This window comes from Ursus maritimus, unplaced genomic scaffold, assembly GCF_017311325.1.
Source record: "Ursus maritimus isolate PB19 unplaced genomic scaffold, ASM1731132v1 scaffold_7, whole genome shotgun sequence".
NCBI lineage: Eukaryota > Metazoa > Chordata > Mammalia > Carnivora > Ursidae > Ursus > Ursus maritimus.
This window is the reverse complement of record NW_024426885.1, coordinates 41,304,042-41,328,705: the sequence shown is the minus strand read 5'-3', so window position 1 is coordinate 41,328,705 and position 24,664 is coordinate 41,304,042. Positions and strand designations below refer to the sequence as shown.

Here is a 24,664-nt window from a genome sequence, read left to right as displayed (position 1 = left end):
GAATGCCGACTTACTGTTCTACCAGCAGTGTGAGAGTTCCTCAATCCTGGCTATTGTTAGACTGCTTAACTCTGTTTGCAGTCCTGTGGGTATGAACAGTATTTCTTAAGAACAGCAAAGAGAAGACTTGTATTACAGGATATTTAAAGCATGTACGAAAGCAGAGTGAGTGATTAGTGCAGTGAACCTCTATGTGTTTTGTCACCCTGATCAACACATGGCCCTTTTTGTTTTATCTACACCCTCACTCCCTCTCCCCTCCCAGGGTTCTAAAGGAATCTGAGATGTCACCCTGTCTTACCTGTAGACACTCATGCATCTCCAGCAGGTAACTCTTGCATACATAGCCTTGCTAGCATTATTCCACTAAAAAATAATTCCTAGATATTATTAAATTTAGTTTCTCCAGTTGTTTTGTAATATTTTTACATGTGTGTCTTCAAATCAGGATCTAAATAAGGATCATACATTGTAATTGATCTCTGTCTACAGATTCCCTCCGTTTCCCCTTACAACATCTACTTTGTGATGTTAGCAGTCATTAATGATTTTTGCCTAGAAAATCCATGAATTCGTGGGGAGTTGCAAAATGGTGCTATTCTATCATTTCTTTTTTGTTTATCAGCAGGATACCTCTGTAAAGAGAGATTCCTTCTCTTCAAATAGTTGGTCTTCTTGAGATACTGTTAGTAAAGAAAGAGGATAAAATTTCTTTCACTCACCAGCTTTTAAAACAATTACTTAGTTGCCAGTATCCGCCCAAGGAGACCACTCAGTGAATTTGTTTTAGTTCTCTTTATGAACTCATGAGTTTAAACAAATCTGGTGTGTTCCAATCTATTACAGTAATCATTCTAAATGATGCTCAGATTGCTCAGCTTCGGCCAGTGGGGACCTCTGTAAGTAGGCTCCTGAGTTCTTGTGACACCATCCTGGTAGCCTCTGATAGTTTTCTTACTTTCTGGTATGATGAGATGTTTCAGCTTCACCTTGTACATTTCTTGCTCCAGATCTGAAACCAGCCATTTCTCCTAGGAGTTCTGGTCACATGGCCAACATCTGAATAGCATATACCAAAATTCCAGTTTCTCAGTAGGAAAGTAAATGTTCATCACAACATTGTTTACGTAGTTTAGGCAGGGTGAGCCATTCTTATCAAGAAATGGTGGGAATCCTCCTGGAATCGAAATTCCTAGACGCCAGCCTGGGCCCACCTTGCAAGCCAGCCTTTTTAAGGACAGTGAGTACAGAGAGTAAGTAGGAAGATGGGAGAACTAATCAGAGCACTGAAAGCTTAAAATTAGGGAATGATGTGCAGTTATGGATAATGGGAGGGTATGTGGCTCTAAGAATGAATAACTGGGGTAAGGTGGAGAATACAGTCACTGGAGGAAAGAAGGTCAAGGACCCAAGAGGCCAGGGGACTGGAAGGAACACCCACATTGATATTGAAATCACAAGAATTATAAATTGGAGAAATGATTAAATTTGGAGAAGGTGACAATGAGCAAATCCTCAAGGATGATGAGAGTGACTGGAGATCACAGTTGTCATTTCTTATTGGGTTCCCCCTTTCTGTGTACTTCTAGACTCTTGCACTGCCAGACGGACTTTTCATGATGTGAAAACTTCTTACCTTTTTACAAAGGACCCTGTACTCTGATCAAAAGTCCTTAGTCATGCCATGGTTTTGCCTAACTCTGCCTTTTATAGCCGCTGTTTCTTTTGTTTAAATGCTCTCAGCCGCAGAGCTTGCCTTCCCTAGCAGCTCACTTCCTCAGCGGATGGTCATTTCCTGTTTATAGTCTGTTGGATTTAGTACGTTATTTTCAAAGTATTAGTTTACAGTCACTCTTTTCCTCTCCTTTTGGTTTAGGCCAAGAACCTTATCTGTCTCTCTGTCCCTGTAGCACTGTGAAAAAGCTCTCAGCAAGCTCTAGGACCAGTCTAGTTCATAAATTCCTTTCGAAAGTGTTATTATCAAGTAAATAGTGTGTGATTCTTCATTTTTAATCTCAGTAAATATGATGCTTAGTGCCACAGTTAATGTCGAAAAGTTTAAATCACAACGGATTCCTTTTATCCATGTATTACAGAATGACTACTCTTAATCTTTTTATTTGTATTGCGGAGAAGCTTGAAAAATACAGAAGGAGTCACTAGTTGTGCTAACAGAAGTCTAAGTTTTTTATTTCCTCTCCCTTCCGGTTTGAGCCTTCTATTTTGGTCTTGGGAATCAGGCTCACAGTTGAAGGAAGGAGGCCCCAAAGCTACTGAGATAATCCCTGGAGTAAAGAAAACGGGAAGTGTAAAGGTGACTATAGTACAATGAAACAAATGCTTTCTTTTTCCTTCTCTACTAACTTGTTATTTAAATGTTATTAAACATCGTTTGATGTTAGTATACTTAGCTTTATTTTTTTAGAGTCTTTTTTCCCCAAGTATCTCATTTGTTTTATTGAAGAGAGTCTTTGTGTGAGGATTTTTGCGGCTATTTTGATTTCTCCTTATGATTTCTTATATATTTATGTATTTTGTAGTTAAATGGAATATCAGCATATAAAACTTTTATTATGTTTTTGAGTCATAGTTTATATGACATTTGCTTTTGGCATATTACTAAGTTACTATCAATATATAAAAAAATCTAGTGACAAAATACTCATTTTAATTTTTTTCAGAAACTATGAGTGGACGACCTCAAGTCCACATTTTTTGGGGTGCTCCAGTTGGTCCATTGAACATGACATTATCACCGGAACCAACTTCTTTAATGTCTCCTGAGAACCCCTGGAAGAAAATTCAGCTTTTATACAACCAACATTCCTTACATCTGAGGGATGAAAAATGCACGCACGAAACTCTTGAAGACTATCAAGTTCTAGAAGCTACCAGCCCTCCAGATCTTCCTAATGCTCACTTCATAACAAACTCTGTGAGTGAACCGGTTCATGTGAAAGAAGACTTTATACGTTGTATTTCTGAAACACAGACTGTAGAATCCCAGGAGAGTCCCCCTTTAGTGTTGAGAGAGAGAACCAGCTCCGATGTGCAAGTATGTGGATTTAAGGGCAAAGTTCAGCGTTTAACCGAAAAAGAAAAGTTTCAAAAGCTTTTCAGCGAAAATAAGCAACTTACAGATGAACAGCATAAAGATCAGTCAAATACATGTGGTCAGAACTTCCAGAAAAACTTCTTTCAGTTAGATCCTAAATGTACAGCTACACGAGATTTGGTCCGTAGTATGGAACAGACTAATACAGGGCCGGGAGCCGCCGAAACGCGGTCTGTGCCAACAGAGCGTCATGAGGTACAAAACCAGGGCCTGGGGTTCTTTTCCTCTGACACAGAAGATAAGCCAAGGTCCGAAGCCGTTAGAAAGGTCGCAGACCTTAAAATATCTACCGATACCGAATTTCTTAGTATAATGACCTCCAGCCAGGTTGCTTTTTTATCTCAAAGGAAGTCAAAAGGACAGAATTTTATCAAGAAGGGACCTGTAAACACGGAGAGCGAACCAAAGGCAAGTCATAGGGAAATAAGAATACTTGAAGATGATTCGATTCAGCCTGATGATGATTTTGCAGGAGGATGTGAAAGTGGACAAAACCAAGCACATTCCCTTGAACTCTTTAGTCCTGTTTGTCCTGAAACAAAAAGTAGCGACACTCCCATGAAGTCTGATAAAGGTCTTGAAGAAAATATAGGATCTCAAGCACTTTTCAATTTTGAATATAAACTGCCACCCAGTGATGTATGTATCGAGTCCTATAGCTCAGGAATGCTGTGTTCCCAACTACATACCTTCCATAAGAGTCCTGTGAAAAGAAGTTGGGCCTCTGAAGACAAGTTGGGCCGTTCCAAAGCCCCGTCTAAAGTCCTCCAACCATCCAAGAAAATTAAGTTGGTCTCTGATGCAGGAGATCCTACTGCAGCAATGGACCAGAGGAATGTGTCTACATTTAAGGGGATTAGAAAAATGTCATTAATAAGAAATTGTGATTCTAAAAGTCGGAAGTATAATTGTTTAGTCATGGTATTATCTCCATGTCATGTGAAAGAAATAAGTATAAAATCAGGACCAAATTCCGGCTCTAAAGTGCCTTTAGGAACAATTCTGGTAACTGACCAGTCAGGAATTGAGAAGAAGGTCTCTCTGTGGAGGGCTGCGGCATTCTGGGCACTTACTGTGTTCCCCGGAGACATAATTTTGCTTACAGGTAAGGTCATCATGGGGTAGTGGTAGCTTCAAGCTGTAGGCTTCCCCCACATCCCACTTTAACCCTTTTTACCGTTTGCCTCTGTGGGAGGCAGCATGATCGATCCCTTTCCAGTATCCGGTTTATCTCCTTACCATCGCCCCATATCCCGTGTCCTTGCCATTTCTGGGCCTTTGCTCTAGCCCTTCTTGGTTCTGTCCCTCCTTTCCACTCACCGTGAAGAAGCCTTCCCTGGTTGCTCCTCCCCTTCATTCACTATGTTAGCGTTCAGGTCCTATCATCAGGCTCTTTCTTTGTTTCCTTATGGTTTTGTCTGTGAATGTCTTATTCTTAAGAGTTTTCTTGAGCTGTATTAGCAGACTTACGATGAAAGGACAGCGTTTCTACTACTTAATCCCTACTAATGCTGTGCACATCAGCCTCTTATTGAGGGGACAGATAGAGAATTTCTATTGTGTTTTTAATTGTTAAAATTACACTCTCATATTTGGGAATATGGGAAAGAAAACCTGCTGATATTAAACTAGTCTCATCACCACCAGGAGAGTTTTGGAGTGTGACCTTCCAGTTATCTTCCCTCTGCTCCTTAAAATGTATACACATACATATGTAATAGTTGATATTCATTGGGAACTTACTTTGTGTTCAGCCCTGTTTTGAACTTTACATGTATATAAATTCATTACAACAACTATATGAAGAAGATACTGATTATTAGCCCCATTTTTCACTCTGAGGAGACTGAGACCCAGAAAAAGAAAGCAGTGTACCCAGTTTCACACATCTAGAAAGTGGCAAAGCCGGGATTTCACCTAGACTCCAGAAGCCATACTCTTACTATATGGTTGTAATCATAAAGAACGTAGAGTTTTTATCCTGCTTCTTTTTCTGACATAACACATCTAACATTTTTTTTTTTTGCATGTTCCTCATTAATTGGAAATGAATACGTAGTGTATTAGAGCAGGGATACCAATCATTTTAAGGATGAGTCCCAGACTGGGAGGAGCTCAATAACCTACCTAAAGAAAGAATGTGGTAGAGAAGAAGAGTGGGTGAGCCTTAGAAGCTCAGAAAAAGAAAATGTCAAGGCAGTCATTGGTGCTTCCTACCAAGTGGTTTGCTGGGGGGATGGGAGCCTTGCCTGGTATACCTTAGGTGTGCAGGTAAGATTGTCAGGTGCATGCTCTCATAAAGAGATACGTGGGATTGTAACCGACAGGGTTAGCATAGTCCCGTCCCACTGGCAATGCCATCTTATTTGTTGGTAAGTCAGTCCATCTGCTCCCTCTGTTCTGATTTGGTGCTCACCAGGCAGCCCTTTGCTTACGATTTGGCTTCCTTGGTGTAAAACTGCCTACATGAGAATCGGCTGCAAACGTCGTTTCTGTGGCAGTTAATGTCTCATTGTAAATTCAAAAATGGTGTTCTGTTTTTCGTCTGTCTCATTAACTTGTTTCATGTGAGCTTATGTTGCAGAGCTGAAATCTATTTTTGGGGTGCTGACAAGATCAGATTCCCAGACTATTAGGAGAGAACTGGGCCCTGGACCATGGTTATTTTACCAAGGCAATTACTGAGACTGGGTGAACCTCACAGGTGGACTTTTCCTGGCAGATGGAAACTCAAACCTGCCATCCCCCTTTTTTTTTCTAGTGCCCGTACGGTTGTTTGCAACTAGGTAACCTTTTATCAAGTGACTCAACTGGTTTACTTAGCTGTTTTCCTGTTATAGGATATTTAGATTATTTCTATGAGGTACCTTAAAAAAAATCAGGTTTTTCCCCCCGTTTTGCCTATTTCCTTAGTAAAAAAGTAATCTAGTTCACCAATTTCTTTGTCTTTTTTTTTTTTCTAGTTCGCCAATCTCTGAATAGGTTTCTTTTGTTTGTGTGGGACAGATGGAAACTTCACGGAAAAAAAAATCTACTTTTCCATTGTCCTAATTAAGTACTGAAATTATATTTACATAGAAACTTATGGGTAAAATCCATTAACAGCATCCAGTTGTATATTATTATATCTCCATGTTGGATATCTCACACTATCTATTGACATACACCCCCAAACCGAACGTGTTTCTGCAGCAGGTGTATTCCAGGTCACATTGTGTTCAGTGACATAGCTGACCTTTCGCCATTATACTTGTAGCAATAGCATGAAGAGGTGCTCTAAGTAGGGACTGTCTAGGGAGACTGCTGGCCAGAGTTTGAAGAGCACCTAGCACTACACTGTGGAAAAGCACAGATTTTCAAGAACAAACAGGAGAGGCTCTAGGGCATATCAGTGAGAGGGAATCAGGAGAGCCAGGAGGCAAGGGCTGGGCCATGAATTCCACTCCACCCTATCATCAGTGATCAGCAAGTCACTAACCCAACCTAGGTTTTATAATCTAGTTTGCCGAAGCCTCTTCTGGAAATTTCTTACTTTTTTCTTTCTGAAGAGCAGGCATCCTGATGGTCAGATTATGAGAAGTCTGGAAAGCTGTTCTAGCTCTTCCTGGCCAGGCAGTGGGGAGCTGCTGAGTGCTTTATAAACCAGTCAATGGATCACATTAATGTTCTTGAGAAATCACTCATTAGCACTGGGGGACGTGGATTGGAGGTGGGAAGGGGACATGTTGGAGAGAGAGGAATGTATGATATAAAACAGTACTGGCAGGGCTGTGGGCAGAGTCAACAGGTGGGAGTTTGGAGACAAAGGTGGGGAGGGAGAGGTGGAAGCTCAGGATGGCTTCACACTGGAATTTACCTGCGAGTTCCAGAGTGCCAATAAATGAGATGGGTCATATGAGAAGAAGAGCAGGTTTGGGGAACCAGTAGGATATCCAGTCAGGAATGTCTGTTTGGCAGTTGTGGATACAATGGGTAAATGGGTTTGAAGCTGGGGAGAGTGTGTGGGTATCAGTTTGGAAGTAAGTACTTGGAATGTGTGCATCCTGGTTTTTCCTTCTTATTATCTCAAGAATTTGCTGCTGTTAGGGTATCTTTATACCTCTAGCATTTTATGCACTGATAATATCCTGCCTGGGATCAATATGTCTCTGTCTCTTACGGTTTTTGCTCTACTTGGCACTGTTTCTACCTGTGGGTATATTTAGTTCCACTCTCTGATTCTTCTCTAGGCATCTTAGATCATAGAGCTCTCCTATTGGAAAGTGTTCCTTACCTCCAAAATCCTTCACTTTTAATATCTGGAGATGAAAATTGCTTTTGAGTGGAAAAATAATCAAAGTCCTTTAAGAATGCCTTATATTCATATTTGTTTATAGCAGAAGGGATAAATGCATACTAAAGAGTATTTGCTCTTCTGGGCCGTACTGCTTTGGAGCCATTACTTGGCTTCCTGGCTCTAAATGATTTCCTTTTAATTTCTCAAAATAGACATTAGAACAGTTCTCTTATGTAAACAAAAGCCATTAAACCATGCTTTGTGGAGCAGCGAGCTTCCATTCTGATATTGTTCAAATATACAGAAGCAATTTTGTGATTGCTATTTTATTATTTGGTGTCTTTAGGCAGATCATTTAACCCACTTGAACTTTAGCTGCCTGGCAGTGAGAAACATGTATAATATTTAGGATGATTGCTATGTTAATTACAGTGTGAAGGAATTTACGACATGATCAGAAGAACTTTTTTTTCCCTCCTTTCCAGATGTTACTGTTTATGAAGATCACTGGATTGGTGAGACAGTACTGCAGTCAACATTTAGCAGTCAGTTATTAAATCTTGGGAGCTATTCATCGGTCCAGTCTGAGGAGTGTAAGACACGTTTTTAAATATAATAATTTCTTAGTATTATAAAGTATATACACTTTTCTATATTAGAAAAAGGAGTTAAAATGGTAATTTTACAAAATGTTTTCTAAACAGATTAGCTAGACAGTGTTGGTTTATTTTCTTTAGTAAGAATGAAAATAGAATTTATAAAAATAAACGTATCCATTGTAAATCATAAATATTTTAAGAAATATTGGGGTGCAGATTCCATTTTCTTACTTTATTCTTAGAGTCCACATAGGAGTGGTCCTTAACCTTTTAGGGGGTCATCGCTCTCTTTGAGAAGCTATGGGCCATTTCTCCAGAAAATTGGACTTAGATGGATAGACACAAAATTTTTCAAATAATTCCAAATAGTTCCATGGGCCTCTGAAGTTCTTTTGTGGGATTCCCCAGTCTCTGGATAGGAACCCTTGAGGTAATGAGGAAAGCATGGGCCTTCCAGTCAGGCAGTTGTGGTTTGAATCCTTGTTCTTCAGTCCACCACTTATAGGAAAGACTACCTTCCTTCTCTGATACCCATTTTCTCTTCTTTAAGATAAGCTATTCAGTGAAGAGCCCACAGCTATCTTTTTCTCCAAGAAATAAAAGAAAACAGAGTAAGGGAGATAGTATAAACTGGTAATTATAGTCTCTGGAGTCAGGATTTGAATCCTGGCCCTACCACTTCCACAGTCTATGTCTTTTAGCAAGTTACTTAACCTCATTGTACCCCCGTTTCCTCATCTGTGAAAAGGAAATTAAAATACATATGTAGCTTATAGGGTTGCTGTGAAGATAAATGAGAGAATGAATATGAGATATCAACCTGCATGCAATACATAAGAACAATATAGTAGTATTAATGGGAGAAGTAATAAGCAAAATATATTTGTTAGAAAACTGAGACAGTGTCATAGAAAAATAGCTATCATATATAAAAATACACTGATTATACAAGAGATTAATTGGAATAACAAGAAAGTTGTATGGCATATATGGAAGATACAGCGTGGAATTCCAACCCGTGAATAATATCCTCAAAGAAAGGCAGGGTAAGCAGAAGAGAACAACAACAATGGTGTTTGGGAAGGGTGAGATTTCCCTGTATTCCAGGGAACCTAGTCAAGGGGAAATCAGCACTAACATATTCTCATAAAAAACTAAAACTGAGTTCTTCGTCTGTGCAGTTTATATGTATTAAGTGGTGACATTATTTGAGGCACCGTGCACTGGGGGTACAGTGGTGAGCAGTATCCACCTGGTGCTGGCCTTCGTGACACTGATGTTCGTGTGTGGAAGACAGACAAGGAAGAAACTAAACAGACACGCAAATGTAATATTTGCAGGTGATAATTAATGCTATGAAGGAAACTAACGAAGGGAAAGATGGAGAATATCATAGATCTGGTTGTGAAGGGCTGGTCATGGAACAGAATGAGGGAGTTAGGAGGTTATTGGAATAGTTGAGGTTGCGAGATAATGGGTGGTCAGGGGAAATAATGAGAAATGGATGGATTTGAGATCTAGCTTATACAGACCAGTTACTATAGAAGAAATAGAGACAATTAATAAAGAACTACCATACAATAAAGTAGCTAGGCCCAGACAGTTGCATGGGAGAACTCTACCAAACCTTCAGAGACCAGATAGTTCCAATGCTTTAAAAATTATTCCAGAGTATTGAAGAAGGAAACTTCCTAATTCCTTTTATAAAGCAAATATAACACTGAAACCTAAATCAAATAAAGTCATTACAAATAAAAATACTGACCAGTATTATACATGAGTATTGATGCATGAGGTCTAAACAAAAAGTCTAAATAAAATATTAGTAAACAAAATCTAACACTACATTAAAGAAATATTGATCAAGTGAGACTTTTTCCAGAAATGGAAAGCTGTGTTCAATATTAGAAGATCCATGAGTATTGTATACCATACCATAAAGGAAAAATTATGTAATTATCTCCATAGATGTTGAAAAACCCTTTGACAAAATTTAACATCCATTTACCATAAAAAGCACTCCAGGAAATGGAAATTGAAAGATACTTTCTCCTTCAGTATCAATAAATACAGTATCAATACAGTGTTACAATTACAATAAAATAGATGTATTTAGTCCTAATGCCAGTATCTTATTTAATGGAGAAACACTAGAGGTATTTCCACTAAAATCAGGAGCAAAGTAAAGATGTCCACTATCTCTGCTACTCATCGTCATTATACTAGAGTTACCAACCAGTGCAACAGGACAAGAAGAGGTATCTGAATGGTTGAAAAAGAATAAAAACTGTATGTACAAGTGCTTTGATAACATATCTGAAAAACTTCAGGGAATCAAAGATAAAATAAATTCAAACAATAAAAGAGTTCAAGGGTGTAACAGGAGATGAAAGTTAACGTTAAAAAAGTCAATAGCCTTCATATTCACAGACACTAAGCAGAGGGCATAAGGGTAGGGAAAAACTCATCTGCAAAACCAATAAAGAAGGTACTTCAGAATAAATTTAACAAGAAATTTGCAAAGCCTGTGTAAGGAAAAAAATTGTAACTACTCCAGAAAGAAAGAAGGAGATGAACAAAAGGAAACACAGTATTCCCTGGTCATGGATAAGATGACTCAACATTATAATGGTGTCAGTTCTCCATGACTTAATTCATAAATTCAATGCTACCTCAATAAAAAATATTAGGAAGCTGTGCTATGGCATATGCAGCTTGACACTAACATTCATATGGAAAAACAAACGTGCAAGAATAGCTAGGAAAACACTGAAAAAGAAAAAGTATGAGGAACCACGCTTACCAGACAGGCTTTAAACTGTAAAGCCTCTATAATTAAAGCCATGTGATACTGGTGCGTAAATAGACAAGTGGACCAGGGGAACAGAACAGGATGATCACAAGTAGACCCGTATACATATAATTTAGTATGTGACAAAGATGTTATCTGAGATCACTGAGGTGAAGGTTAACTTTTTAATAAATGGTGGTGAGTCAACTAGGCAGTCATTTAGAAAAAAGACAAAATTAGAATAATATCTCACACAAAATAGAAGGATATACTCCAAATAGATTAAGAATCTAAAAAATAAAACCATTAACTCTAGGTGGAAACACAGGTAAATTTCTCTATCATCTTGGTGTAGGGAAAACTTTCTTACTATTCAGAATCCAGAAGCAGTAAAAGAAAAGAAAAAATATAAAAAATTTGACTATAGAGAAATAAAATTTTGCACGACCAGTAGCACCATAAACAAAGTCAAAAGACAACTGGCAAACTTGGACAGAATATTTGCAACATACACCTTAGACAAAAGGCTGATATTCCTAATAAAGAGAGAACTCCTACAAACTGAGCGACAAAGGACCTGATAGAAGAATGGAGAAAAAACACGAGACATTCAAATGAAAGCTACACAGAGATGTAATTTCCCACTACCTGACTGGCAAGAATTAAAAAATATGGGGGTGCCTGGGTGGCACAGCGGTTAAGCGTCTGCCTTCAGCTCAGGGCATGATCCCGGCATTACGGGATCGAGCCCCACATCAGGCTCCTCCGCTATGAGCCTGCTTCTTCCTCTCCCACTCCCCCTGCTTGTGTTCCCTCTCTCGCTGGCTGTCTCTATCTCTGTCAAATAAATAAATAAAATCTTTAAAAAAAAAGAATTAAAAAATATGACAGCACGTGCTGTTGATGAAGCTGTGGGGAAACAGGCCCTCTTGTACGTTGCTAGCGGGCATGAGAATTGCTGCAGTTCTTCTGGAGGGGTATCTGGTGACCCCTAACAAAATTATGTACGTACTCAGCTTTCAACCCAGCAAGCCTACTGATAGGAACCTATCCTGAAGGTACAACTACAACAGTGTGAGAATACATATGCACAAGGTTATTCAGGGCAGTGTTTATAATTGCAAGACACTGGGAAAAACTGGAACGCCCCTACATAGCAGAAAGGTTGATTACATTGTGGTACATTTCCACGGTGAAATACTACACAGCTGTGAAAGAGAAAGAAAAAGAGTTCTGTGAACTGATAGGAAGTGATTTCGGGGACATACTGTTACGTGAAAAACACAAAGCTCAATGAAGTATATGTAGTATGCTATCTTTTGTGTAAGAAAGAGGGGAGGAATAAAATATATGTGTATCTCTTCATTTGTGCAAAAGAAATGCAGGAAAGACAAAACAGAAACTAAAGAGATGAGTTACCTACAGAAGGTGGTTGGGAAAAGGGATAGAAAGAAGGAGGGAATGGGAATGGGGTAGCACTGAGGAGAAGGGAGTAACACTTCTCTGAGTGGATCTTTTTGTGTAGCTGTGACTCGCCGAGAATCACGGTGATGCTTCCTATACCCACAGCAAACCATCAAAACCAACTAAAATGTAGCGGAGGGGGAAGCCCCCCCAAAACACCAACACTAACAAATGAACCTAACCGTATTACAAATGAATAAAATAACTACACAGGAGGGTGGGGGAAGAAAAGAGCAAACCTTAGTAACTGGAAAACAGCATATGGACTGGATTCCATAAGGCCCCGGCCAAAAGGACAGCATGGCTGCTGCAGTCTGGTTAGTAGAAGTACTTCTCAGAGGGGCGTGGGTTAACAACAGCCTGGAAACTGGAAGCAACGAAAGGGAAAAAGTCAATTTCCAATTTGGGGATTTCTTTAAAAGATGTAAGTGTAATCTTTTATTATGAGTATTTGAAGTTGCTACATCTTGGAGAGTATATTTGCATGGAGCTAAATGAGCTGTAAGTAAAATTCACCATATTTAATAGATGTAAATACAATAGAAGAGTAAGAAACATTTTGAAATCATGAAAATAACATGGTATGCAAATATTTTGCAAGGGATTGGGGAGATAAATGTTGTAGGTAGAGTTGGTTTTAAGACTGATTTACATTCAAGTAAGGCTGATCTGTTTCAGTCATTTCAGAAAAATCTTAGGACCTAATTCTAGATGGAGAATATCACATGGAACCCCTGGGAAGCTTCAGGTTTTTGTAGAACAAAGAGAAAACCCTTGAACTAGTTAGAGAACCTTTAAAAGTTACTTCAAATTCTTTCCCTTTATACTTACCTAAGAATTTATATTGCCCTGTTTTTCACAGCTTGGTAGCTAACGCATATTCTAAGTCTTTTAAATTTGATTTAGGGGAATGGTTATCAGTTGGTACTTTGAGAATATTATAATTGTTTTTCTGAAAGAATGAATCAGTTCGGTTAGGTTATTGTTTTTGTTTTTACAAGTACTTACAGCTCGTGAGAACATTCTCCTGATCAATATCTTGTTCTTTTAGAGAAGACTTCTGGTCTTTTCCTCATTATAGTGAGGTGTTACATGTGACAGGACATAAATTTATCTTAAGTATTATTAAATTGAAGTGATTAAATGTATAAATCAAAGATTAATACAATGTTTTCGTGAAGTAGAGTATTTTAATTGGAATCTAAGTTATTCCATGTTTCTGTATTATAAATCAGGGATAAGTAAATACTTGGATATCAGAGATCTTTGTATTTTCCCCGAAAAGCTCCACATTATAGACAAAAAATGAAGCCCCGAGAAGTTATATACGAGTTCTCAGAATTCATTGTTGACAGAGTCAGAATTGTTCTGAACCCATTTGAATTTTGATTCCACACATGTCGGAAATATTGCGAAAGAGGGATCTGGATGTCTGGTGGATGAATTGGAGCCCCAGATGGAGCTGCTTGGAGTTGGGTTTTGCTGTAATCTAACAGTCCTCTCTTGCTCTCATTCCTCTTTCATGCCATCTGTTCTTTTCTGTTACGCTCCTTGCTTTGTTAGTGATATCACCTTTGCTTCATAAAAGTCATGGAGAAATTGAGTCATCTTCACTGGACTGGATTTCAGGTATCAGGTTCTAAAAACCTTAAAACATTTGTTTTTATCCATGCACTCGGCTGGGCAAGGAATCTTGATGCCATCTTTCATCTTTTCTGTACCCTCTCCATCTCATTGTTTCTTGGAGTCCATCTCTGAACTATTTCACAAATCTGTCACTTCTCGTCCCTTTATGCAGTCTTGCCTGGTTTCCAGCGCTCATCGTCTCTTGCTGGATGGCCACTGGCCTCCTAAGTGTTCTTCCTACTCTCTCTTCTGTGAAAATTGATTCCTCCACATTAAGGGGTCCACGAACTTTGCTGGGAAAGCATTACGTCTTTACTTTCTCTGATAGCTAACCGAAAATGAGCAGCTGCTTCCATTATGCAAGAGGCAACAATCCACAGTAATATTAGCAGTACTTGGGGCTTGGTCACCAATGGAAAGCACATATATTTTCATATCACATATTACAGTTGTCGAAGATAACTTGAATGTCATGCCCATCACTACTTTGAAATTACAGTAGTTGTTATATACGCTATTATGTATTATATATATATTATATTGTTATTTAATGTTAGTTCATTAGGAGGAACAAATTATTTGTTGAAAAATATTTGCTATATTTCCATATAGCAGATTTTGCCATCTTATTTTATGCATTGAAAAATACTATTTTGTAATGAAAATGTTCTAAAATTAGATAATGGTAATAGTTGTGTAACATTGTGAAATACTAAAAAAACACTGACTCATACACTTTATTTAAAAAATTTTTTTTTATTTTCTTTTAAAGTAGGCTCCACACCCAACATGGGGCTTGAACTCACAACCTTGAGATTTAGAGTTGTGTGTTCTACCAACTGAGCCAGCCAGATGCCCCAAATTATACACTCCAAAAGGGTGAATTTTATGCATGTGAATTTGCCTGAGCAGTTGTTTTTGTGTGTTCGTGGGAAGGCTTTCACGTATGTCTTATACTCTAAGCCCAGTGTTTGTTATTGACTGTCTCAAGGTTGATAATTCCTTCAGCGTGGGTCATGACAAGATATGTCTTTGTATCCCTAGCACCTGGCATAATGCCTGGCACGTGGTGGATGGTCTCCTGATGAGTGAATGAATAATGAGACTTTAGTGTAGCATAAGAAATACATTAGGATGAAAATGTTAATGGGAGAAAGAAACAAGGATCGTTTGTTTTTTTTTCCCTCCTGAAATCAGCAAATAGGCCCAGCCTTCTAAAAAGTACTTAACTGCTTTTTGCTAAGATCTTATTTTGATCAACAATCCACTATATATTCAAATATACCTCCCTTACTTTCAGGGAAATTAAAATTTAATCAGCAAACCTCATCAATCTGCCCATTTAAAATGTGTGCATTTTATTGTATATAAAATATATCTAAAAAATGAGAAAAAATTGAAACAAATAATTAAAAAATAGAGGAAAACATCTAAATGACATAACGACCGAAGAACTAAACAGCTGATCTAACAATCACGAGACATATTACAACGTAGCACATGCTCAAATGCCAGATGAGAGCTGGCGAGAAAAGCTCTCTGCGGGAAGAAGTCACCGGGAGCCTCTGTCGTGGTTGTGTTTCTGGGTAGCGTTTGTATAGGTAGAGAGGATGACAGGGTTGCAGCCAGCGAGAGTGGTGAGGACAGAGGCTTGGGAGTGGGGAAGAGGAAGGCATGTTCAGGGAGTCAGATAGGTGACTCTTAAGTATATGTCGGATGAGAAACATAAAAGTCTCAAGGAAGAATAGCAGCAGTTGGGATGGTCAGGGAAGGTGTGAGCAAATCAGACTGCAGGGATTAGGGAACTGGTTGGGTATAACAGGGTAATTAATGGAGGGGTCAAAAGAAATAACTGAAATACTGGTCTTGGTTAATTGGTAGAAAAATGACATTATTAACAGAATAGAGAAGGGAACAGAGCAAGTTGTTTTGGAGATGGTAAATAATTCTAATTCCTTTGGTTAAAAATCTCAAGCTAATTTTTACACTTAAACATTTAAGGAAAAGTTGCATATTTTAGAAATGAAAGCATACTTTCCATTCAATCACACTTTACAACATAAAATACATTTCTAAGAAAATATTGTGTTGTTAAGAAAATACAATTTTGCCATCTTTCATACATGTGTGTGTTTTTCTTTCTTAGATTCCAATATCATTAATGATGTTGTACTTCAAGACTTACTGGCATATGTGTCTTCCAAACATTCCTATCTCAGAGATCTTCCCCAGAGGCAGCCTCAGAAAATGAACAGTATAGAATTTGTAGATTTGGAGCGGCTGCAGCCAGACATATTAGTCCACGCAGTACTAAGAGTTGTTGATATCACTATACTGACAGGTAAATATTTGGGGCACTGTCTTAATTTTAGGTTATAAAATAATTAAGATAAAAGACTGTGGCAGTGTGTCATTTGGTTATCACTATTACATTTATCGCTGGACATTAAAGTAAGGTATCCTGTGTGATAAAGTAATGCCAGCTGAAATATTTCTTTTCCAGAGGCATTATACAGTTACAGAGGACAGAAGCAAAGGAAAGTTATGTTAACAGTGGAACAGGTCCAAGGTCAACATTATGTGCTTGTATTATGGGGTCCTGGAGCAGCCTGGTACCCTCAACTTCAAAGGAAAAAAGGTAAATATACCAAAAAGCATTTAACCTATTTATAGTTAGGTAAATGATTAATGCTTACGAGCCTAAGATGAAGAGCATCTTAAGAGATTAAGATAGACTACATTTGAAATAGTAGGTGATCATAATTGAATATTTATCTTCGAATTTCTTCTGTTATGATTTTATACCTCCTGTTAGCAATTTCATGATCTAAGAGTCCTCTATAATTAATGGTGGCAAAAGAAAAGCTTCCTTTTATTCCCAGGTTTACTACTTTACCTTTTTAGTGAAGATCTTATCTCCTTCAGGAAACGTTCTTTAAAAATTGAAATCTGGAGAAGCTTCTACAATTTTTATTCAGCCAAAGTACTCTGATGAATAAACTTCTCTCTGGTTATAAGGCAGATGTTAGGGGAGCTGCATTAACCCTTTCAAGTCGCAATGTTACTGTTTCATAAATTAGTGTGTTCCAGGTTTTTATACCAGTTGTTTTAAAAGTGTCGACTATTAGCCATCCATAGAATGTTCATGTTTAAAATATGACCCATGACTACATTTTCCTTTAAAACATTAGTTACCAATAAATTATGATGAATTTAATTAAATGGCATTGATGTTTCAACAAAATAGTGTATCTCCATTTCGATACTATATTGTGAGATCCTTTCATTGTAGCAGTCAGAGAGTTCAATTAGTGGCTCCTGCTGAATTAATCCAGAGATTGATTAGGTGTATGATTCATTCTTTTTTACCTGAAAGAGTTAATGTCCCTTCCCAAACTTCTACCTACAAAATGGTTATCAAAGGATAGGATCTGTCACATCTCTCTCTTAATCATTAATAGCCTATAACCAGGATCTGAGGTAAGTCTGACTTTTTACTTTTATGTTAGGATCAAACATTGGCAAATATTTGTTCGATTGAGAAATCTGACAAACACGTGTCCGTGGTAGACTGACCACCGTTATTGACCACTGTATCATAGCCGGGAACATGAGTCTAGTGCATGTGGAACAAAATATAGGTCAGAGGTACTATTCCGTTTGTGACGGAGCTGGAGCAGGCTGCTCTGTGCTTGCTTTGAATATCCTTCTAAAAGTCGTGGTTATTTGGCTAATAGAAGAGACCTTCTAGTTCTCTCTAGACAATTCTGTGGTATTTAGGTTAATATTGGGAATTTGTGAGTCCAGGAATTGAGATATAGTTGTTCTTTGTCCATTCATTCATTCAGCATACTTTATTTATAACCATCATTTTTGGGTTTTGATATCCACCTCAATACCTCAGTTTTCAAAATGGGAAAGTACCAATTTTGAAGGATCATCTAAGTAAGTGATTCTACTTTCAGAAACTGTTAGCATTTTACCTATTCATTTAGTATTTCTTGAGGCATTCTCTGTATTCACCTCCATTCTGGGAGCTGGTTTTCCTTGTTCCTGAAGATAACAAAACTCACATTTAGATGATATAATCAGAAATGATCATCAAGTAGTCATTGTTGAATACTGGAGATCACAGAGTTGATGTTTTGGGGAGGAATAATAAGAAATCCCCAATTCACATTCTTTCAAAATATGCATGGGAATTTGTAGCAAGGACTGATCACAGTTTAGGTCCTAATGAGGGTAAACTAGGGCATACACTACACTTCTAGGAATAATTGGGTACATAGAATAAGCTATTCGAACTAAATGCCATTCCAATGCAATATTCTGAAAGTATTTAATAGAAGTCTAACATTTTAAAAATATAACAAATTATAATCCAGTACTCTTGTGACATTACTAATTAAGCACAGAGTAATGCAAATGATCCCAATGTTTGTAATTATACTTAATGCAAAATCATAGTTATGTCTGTATGGAGGTTTGAAATCTATTCACATCCTTTTTTTTTTTTTTTAAAGATTTTATTTATTTATTTGACAGAGAGAGATAGCCAGCTGGAGAGGGAACACAAGCAGGGGCAGTAGGAGAGGAAGAAGCAGGCTCTCAGCGGAGGAGCCTGATGTGGGGCTCGATCCCAGATCGCCGGGATCACGCCCTGAGCCGAAGGCAGACGCTTAACAACTGAGCCACCCAGGCGCCCCAATCTATTCACATCCTTAATTCATGATTCAAATACAGAAATGTATTAGAAATTGTCTCAATACCAGTCTTCCTCATACCTACTAGTCTAACCTGCACATGACTCCTTTCTGTTACTTGAACTTGCCAATCTTTTTCCTGCCTTGGGATCTTGAGTTTACATGTTTCCTCTGCCTACAGTGCTCTCCCCTCCAGCTTCCTGCATGGACGTCTCCTTCATTTCTCAGCTCCAATGTCATACCCTCAGAGGGGCCTCACACACATAAAATCACTATCAGATTCACTCTTTGAGGTCCATTCGTGCCACTTAACACAATCAGGATTCTCCAGCTTAGTTGCTTGCTTTCTAATTAACTAATTTTCTTCATAGATTATAAATTCTGTGGATACAAGCATTCTGTTAAGCTTTTTCGGCACTGTATCCTTATTATACAGCACTGTGCCAACCCTCATAGATGCCTTCTTTGTGAATGAATGAATGAATGAAGAATAAAATACAGATCAGGCAACCACTCAATATGTCCAGTCTTGAAGGAGTAAGAGACTCAAATTTGAGGAGGTAATAACTTTGTTTCAAATGAGAAGAAAAAAAATCACCAGTTTGAAAATGCATGCACACAAAGGTCTGGCAACCCATGGAATGTATTAACAAATTACATTTAAACTTGAGCACAGAGGGCTTTTAGTGAACTGAACTAGAACTCTTCTCTGGTTAACTTAAACAATTAAGGGGCATATATTTGAAGTATACAGGAGTATCTCATCGTACATAGGGCAAGAGTGCTGATGGGCTCAGGGGTACTTGGAACCAGGAGCTGAAAAGCTTTGTGTGTCCTGGGCAGCTTCTTCAGCTGTCTGCTTTAGTCACTTGGTGCAGACTTTCTCTGCTTTTCAACCATATGGAAGGCAGCAGAAGATGCTTACTCTGTAGCTCCTGATTTTACTTTTCCTTTTAAGAGACCAGTCCATTTCCAAATTCCCAGGGAAGAAAATCTGATTACCCAGATTGAATTTGGTTCAATCAACTGGCCTCGGGGACAGGGTGGGAAAGTACAATAGGAATGCCTGAGCTTGTTTCAGAGGGTCAGGGAACAGACGAGAGGGTCATTTGTAGTCTGGGTGGACTAAAGATATGAATGTTCACTATCCCGGAGAGACACATGTGATGTTACTATTTAGCTTAAAAAGTAGATTATAAAATTTCATGTATAATAGGATCCCATTTTAATACAGCAGGTAGGTGAGTATGTGTATACATGAAAAAATTTGGAAATACAGATACTAACATGCTAGCAATGGCTGTGTGTGTTTTTTCTTTATGCCTTTAGTTTGAATTTTATGCATGTGTGAATCTGCATTTATTTTTTACATATTTAATAAAAACTTCAAACTTAGTATATAGAGAATAATATAATGAAGTACTCATTGTAGTACCCATTATACCCATTATATTAGAACATTGGCCAATCTTATTTCATCTATTGTTACTCTTTTCTTTTACTGTATTAGTATTTTATAGTAAATATATTTTATTTATAATTAAGAAATAAAGCAAACTTTTTCCTTTTGTAAAAAAAGAGTAGATAAGGTTTGAAATAGCTAGTTAACAATTTGAAAAAAAATAGAATTAAATTTTTATTTCATATTTGTGCCAAAATGAATTCCAGATGCATTAGAAATTCAAGTTTTTAAAAAAAGAAACAGTGAGTAGTAGAAGAAAGTATGAGCAAACTTATTTGGAATCTAAAGACTGGTAGGTTAAACAAATGGCAGCAACAAGAACTATACGTAAACATCACCATATACCAAATTAAAAGGCAAGTGAAAAACCAGAAAAAAAAATTATTTTGTCAGAAAATAATACAATAACAAAAGACAAATATCTGTAAGGATAAATGGGCAATAGATATGAACAGGAAGTCCCAAAGAAGAAATAAAAATGGCCAATGAATATGTGCAAAAAATTTACTTATTAGTAATTGAAAGTGAACAAATAAAATAAAGACAGTACATGGTTTTTCTCCTGAGAAATTGATAGAGAACATTTAGGGGAACAGCCACTCTCATGAACTGTTGGAAATGTAAATTGGTAAAACCTTTCTTTAGGATAACCAACAATGCATATGAAAACCAAATTTGGAATACCTTTGGCCTAATAATTACACTTCTAAGGAATTTATCATGGCTATGCCTAAAGATATAGCTAAAAATATATTTATCACAGTACTGTTTATAATAGTAAGAAATAAAAAATAACCATCACGCCCCCAAATAGGGAATTGCTATAATAATTTTTAAGATTTTGGCATATCTGTGCCAAAGTATTGGGATATTATGCAGTATTTTAAGATAATATAGAATAATACTTAATGACATAAATCCAATTGAAAACATCTGGATATCCACTGAAAGTGTTAAATTAACTGTGTTTATCTGGGGGTGTTGAGATTATGGCTGTTATTTTATTTTATTTATGTATTTATTTAATCTGATTTCTAAGCATGTATTTTATAACAAGACAAGCAAACTATTTTAAAAATAGTGATTGTTTTTAAGCAGTCACTTGGGATATATATGATTTAGCTCTTTCTAATGATGCTCTCTCTATACAGATTTACTGACTTGTTTTAAGATTCTCCATTTTTCATAAAGGGAAAAAACTGTGGAGACGGTGTGGGGAAGGGGTGTGAATTAGCTTAATGGCCTGAAGCAAGTGGAAACTAAAAGAATGCTGTTATATTTAGAAAACTCAGTGCTAAGAGATCTTTTTGTTTTAGTAGAGTTTAAAGTTGAATTTATTAATATAGAATAGGATTATTTGGCAGGAAGCTCTATGCCACTGCAGTTTAAAGGATTACAGTTATGACTGAGGGAACTAAAAATACATGCAATTATCTCTCAATGCTTTTTTTTTTTTGTGCTGGAAAAATTAGCTAAGTAAGAAAATGAAGGGGTTGAAAAATCAGTGAGAGATATTGATTATGGCAGACACATGTCCATTTCTATGCCTAATAGTTTTAAAAACCTTAGCCTGTAGATAACAAAACGGGAATTAGCTACTCTGAAAAGCAGTTGGTTATGATAAATTATGACTGTTTAAGAGATCAAGAAATCTTAAAAATTTTTTTATTAAAATTATCTCCAACATCCTTATACTATTGCCCTAAAACAACGTAATTCACATTTTGTCTTTTAATACCCAAATTCCTTAGAGTGGTAAAAGTTGTATTTAATTGATTTAATCAGATCAATCTATTTAATCTGATTCTGAGCCTAGATTCTTTCCTTTTTGGTGACTTTTTGTTTTTGTTTGTTTGTTTAAGATTATATTTGGGAATTTAAATACCTTTTTGTTCAGCGCAATGACATCCTAGAAAGCCTAGAATTGCATACAACATTTTGGTCATCCTGTGAGTGCCTGTTTGACGATGATAAAAGGGCAATTGCATTTAAAGCAAAATTTCAAAAAAGCATGCCCTCCATTGTGAAGATGTCAGATTTAGCAACACACCTGGAGGATAAGCGTTCAGGTAAGATCTTTATATACGTAAGATATTGCTCATTTTAATATAAGCAAGGGAAGCTATCATTTATGGGAAAAATGTACAATTAAATATGAAAGTGAAATACAGATCACTGTAAATAGCTCAACCAGGTATTTGCATAGCTTCTTAGCTTTCTGCCTACAATCCTTTGTGGTTAAGTTGTAATTATTAGGGATCACTTAAAAATACTTTTTGCATATATGTCCAAGCAGCTTATCACTTAACAAACCAGAAATAGAAAAATGACCCTAACCAGAGTCACTGTTGAGATAAGCATTTATCAAGTTACTAAACTGTTATCTCCACATGTTGTTAAAATTTAGCATTCATACAGAATCCACGCAGTTTGCTTGCTGCTTTAGTAAAATGTAATAACATACTTCTTGAACTCACAGATCTGTGCGTGTGTATGTATGTACATGAAATTCATCCTCAGAAACATACTACATAGAAGATCGCGTTTAGTGTTGGATTTTATACACATACTAACACGCCTTCCAGGAACTTAATATCATTAAACTAATTTTGAGTGCAGTAGTGAAAGGAATATGCTTTAGGTTCAATATGCCATGCACTTCGGAATGAAGAGAGTAAAATAGTGAAAATAACTAGATAAATTGATACAATTTTAGTGGGAAATACTTTTCACTAAATTACATTGGTTTCCTAAGAACAGAGATGAGGCTCAAAGTACACTAACTCTAAGTTAAAGGAGTAATAAATTAAACAGCATTTGAAGCTATATTTAAGGTTACTAAATGCCGATAATCAGTAAACGTCAGTGATGATCAATTTTGGAAACTAGCAGAATGTTTTCTGGTGGCTATTATAACAATTGTTTTTAGAGGGGAAATGAGGGTTGAAAAAATAGGATGTATCTGTAGGTTTATTGTTATATAATTTAAGTTTTTTAATGAAGAAAATATTTGGTCAAAATTTTTTCTCAGAGGGGCGCCTGGGTGGCTCAGTTGTTAAGCGTCTGCCTTCGGCTCAGGGCGTGATCCCGGCGTTCTGGGATCGAGCCCCACATCAGGCTCCTCCGCTAGGAGCCTGCTTCTTCCTCTCCCACTCCCCCTGCTTGTGTTCCCTCTCTCTGCTGGCTGTCTCTCTCTCTGTCAACTAGATAAATAAAATCTTTTAAAAAATTTTTTTTCTCAGAATTTGTATAAACAAAATTACCATTTTGGTGCTTTTATAGGTTAAATTAAGAATAACTCAGGAACTTTGGATTTTGGTACTAAATTTTAATTTTATTCTCCCATTTGCATGAATAATTTTCTGCATTCTTATAGATGGTTTTAGATTTTATTAAACGCTAGATGTGGTTTAAGTGAAATAAGGTTATTTTTTACAATTCTAATAAAAAGAATCTGTTCCAAAATGAAATGAGTTGAAACTCCTAAGAGATCACATACTAAGATTCTCAAGTATATTTCTGGGACTTTTTGCTAGCATGCTATGCCCCCTTTTGGTACATCCACAGAAATGGAAAAGTTGTGTCATAAGCAGAGCAGAAAGCACTCAGAGCTTTTCTAATATGGCTCAGAGTGTCAAATTTAAAAAGATTTTTAACAGAGTTTTTAGGGTATAATTTTCGTACAATAAACCGCCCTTACTTGAAGTATCCACATTCACACTGGTGAGTTTTGACATAAGACCCATGAAACCATTGCCACAGTCGTGAAACCATCACCAGTCTTCCCCTTTGTAATCTCTCTCTTGCCTGTGTACCTGACCTTCTGATCCTTCCAGGCAATCAGTCTGTCACTGGAGATTAGTTTGAATTTTCCATGATTTTATATACATGAAATCATACCTTAAGTACACTGTTTTGTTGGGCATCTTTAATTAAGCAAATTCTTTTGAGACATATCTGTGCTTTTGTGCATATCAGTAGTTCATTCCTTTTTATTCTGTTGTACGAATATGCCATGATTTGCAGTCTGTCCATCTGTTGATGGACACCTGGGCTGTTTCCGGTTCTTGGCTCTTATAAGTAAAGCTTCTATAAACATTCACGTATGAAGCATTACATGGACATAGTCTTCCTTTATTCGTGAGTAAATACCTAGTAGCTGAATAGCTGAAGGGTTATATGGTAGGTATATGTTGAAGTTTTTAAGAAAATGTCGAACTCTTTTCCAAAGTAGTTGTAGCATTTTACATTTCCGCCAAGCAGTGTATGAAATTTCTGTTTTTCCCACATCCACGTCAGCACTTAGTATAGGCCTTCTTTTGAATTTCTGTAATGATAGGTCATTGTGGTTTTAATTTGCTTTTCCCTGTTGGCTAATGATGTTGAACATCTTTTCACGTACTCAGCTGCCATCCCTATGTCTTCTCTGATGAAGTGTCAACTGAGATCTTTTGCCCATTTAAAAACAAAGGGTTGATTATTTTCTTATTATTGAATTTTGAGAGTCCTTTATATTCTGGGTAAAAATTATTTGTTAGATACAGGCTTTGCAGATATGTTCTCCCAGGCTTACTGGTCTGTTCATTCTTTTAACCAGGCTTTTTGAAGAGCACACGTTTTGAATTTAG

At 37.1% G+C, this 24,664-nt stretch overlaps 1 protein-coding gene across 4 annotated transcripts in view; it reads left to right on the top strand.

Annotated features, from left to right (window-relative positions):
• SHLD2 (shieldin complex subunit 2) overlaps window positions 1-24,664 on the top strand; it is a 76,704-nt gene that overhangs the window by 43,356 nt on the left and 8,684 nt on the right. For 2 of the 4 annotated variants that reach the window (XM_040624210.1, XM_008696145.2), the window contains 5 exons: window positions 2,682-4,220; window positions 7,877-7,984; window positions 16,018-16,212; window positions 16,375-16,509; window positions 21,899-22,105. In XM_040624210.1, coding sequence (XP_040480144.1) covers window positions 2,687-4,220; window positions 7,877-7,984; window positions 16,018-16,212; window positions 16,375-16,509; window positions 21,899-22,105 — 2,179 coding nt within the window. In that variant the 5' untranslated portion in view covers window positions 2,682-2,686. The remainder of the gene's footprint in view (window positions 1-2,681; window positions 4,221-7,876; window positions 7,985-16,017; window positions 16,213-16,374; window positions 16,510-21,898; window positions 22,106-24,664) is intronic. The other 2 variants (XM_040624211.1, XM_008696147.2) reach the window with 2 other exon arrangements.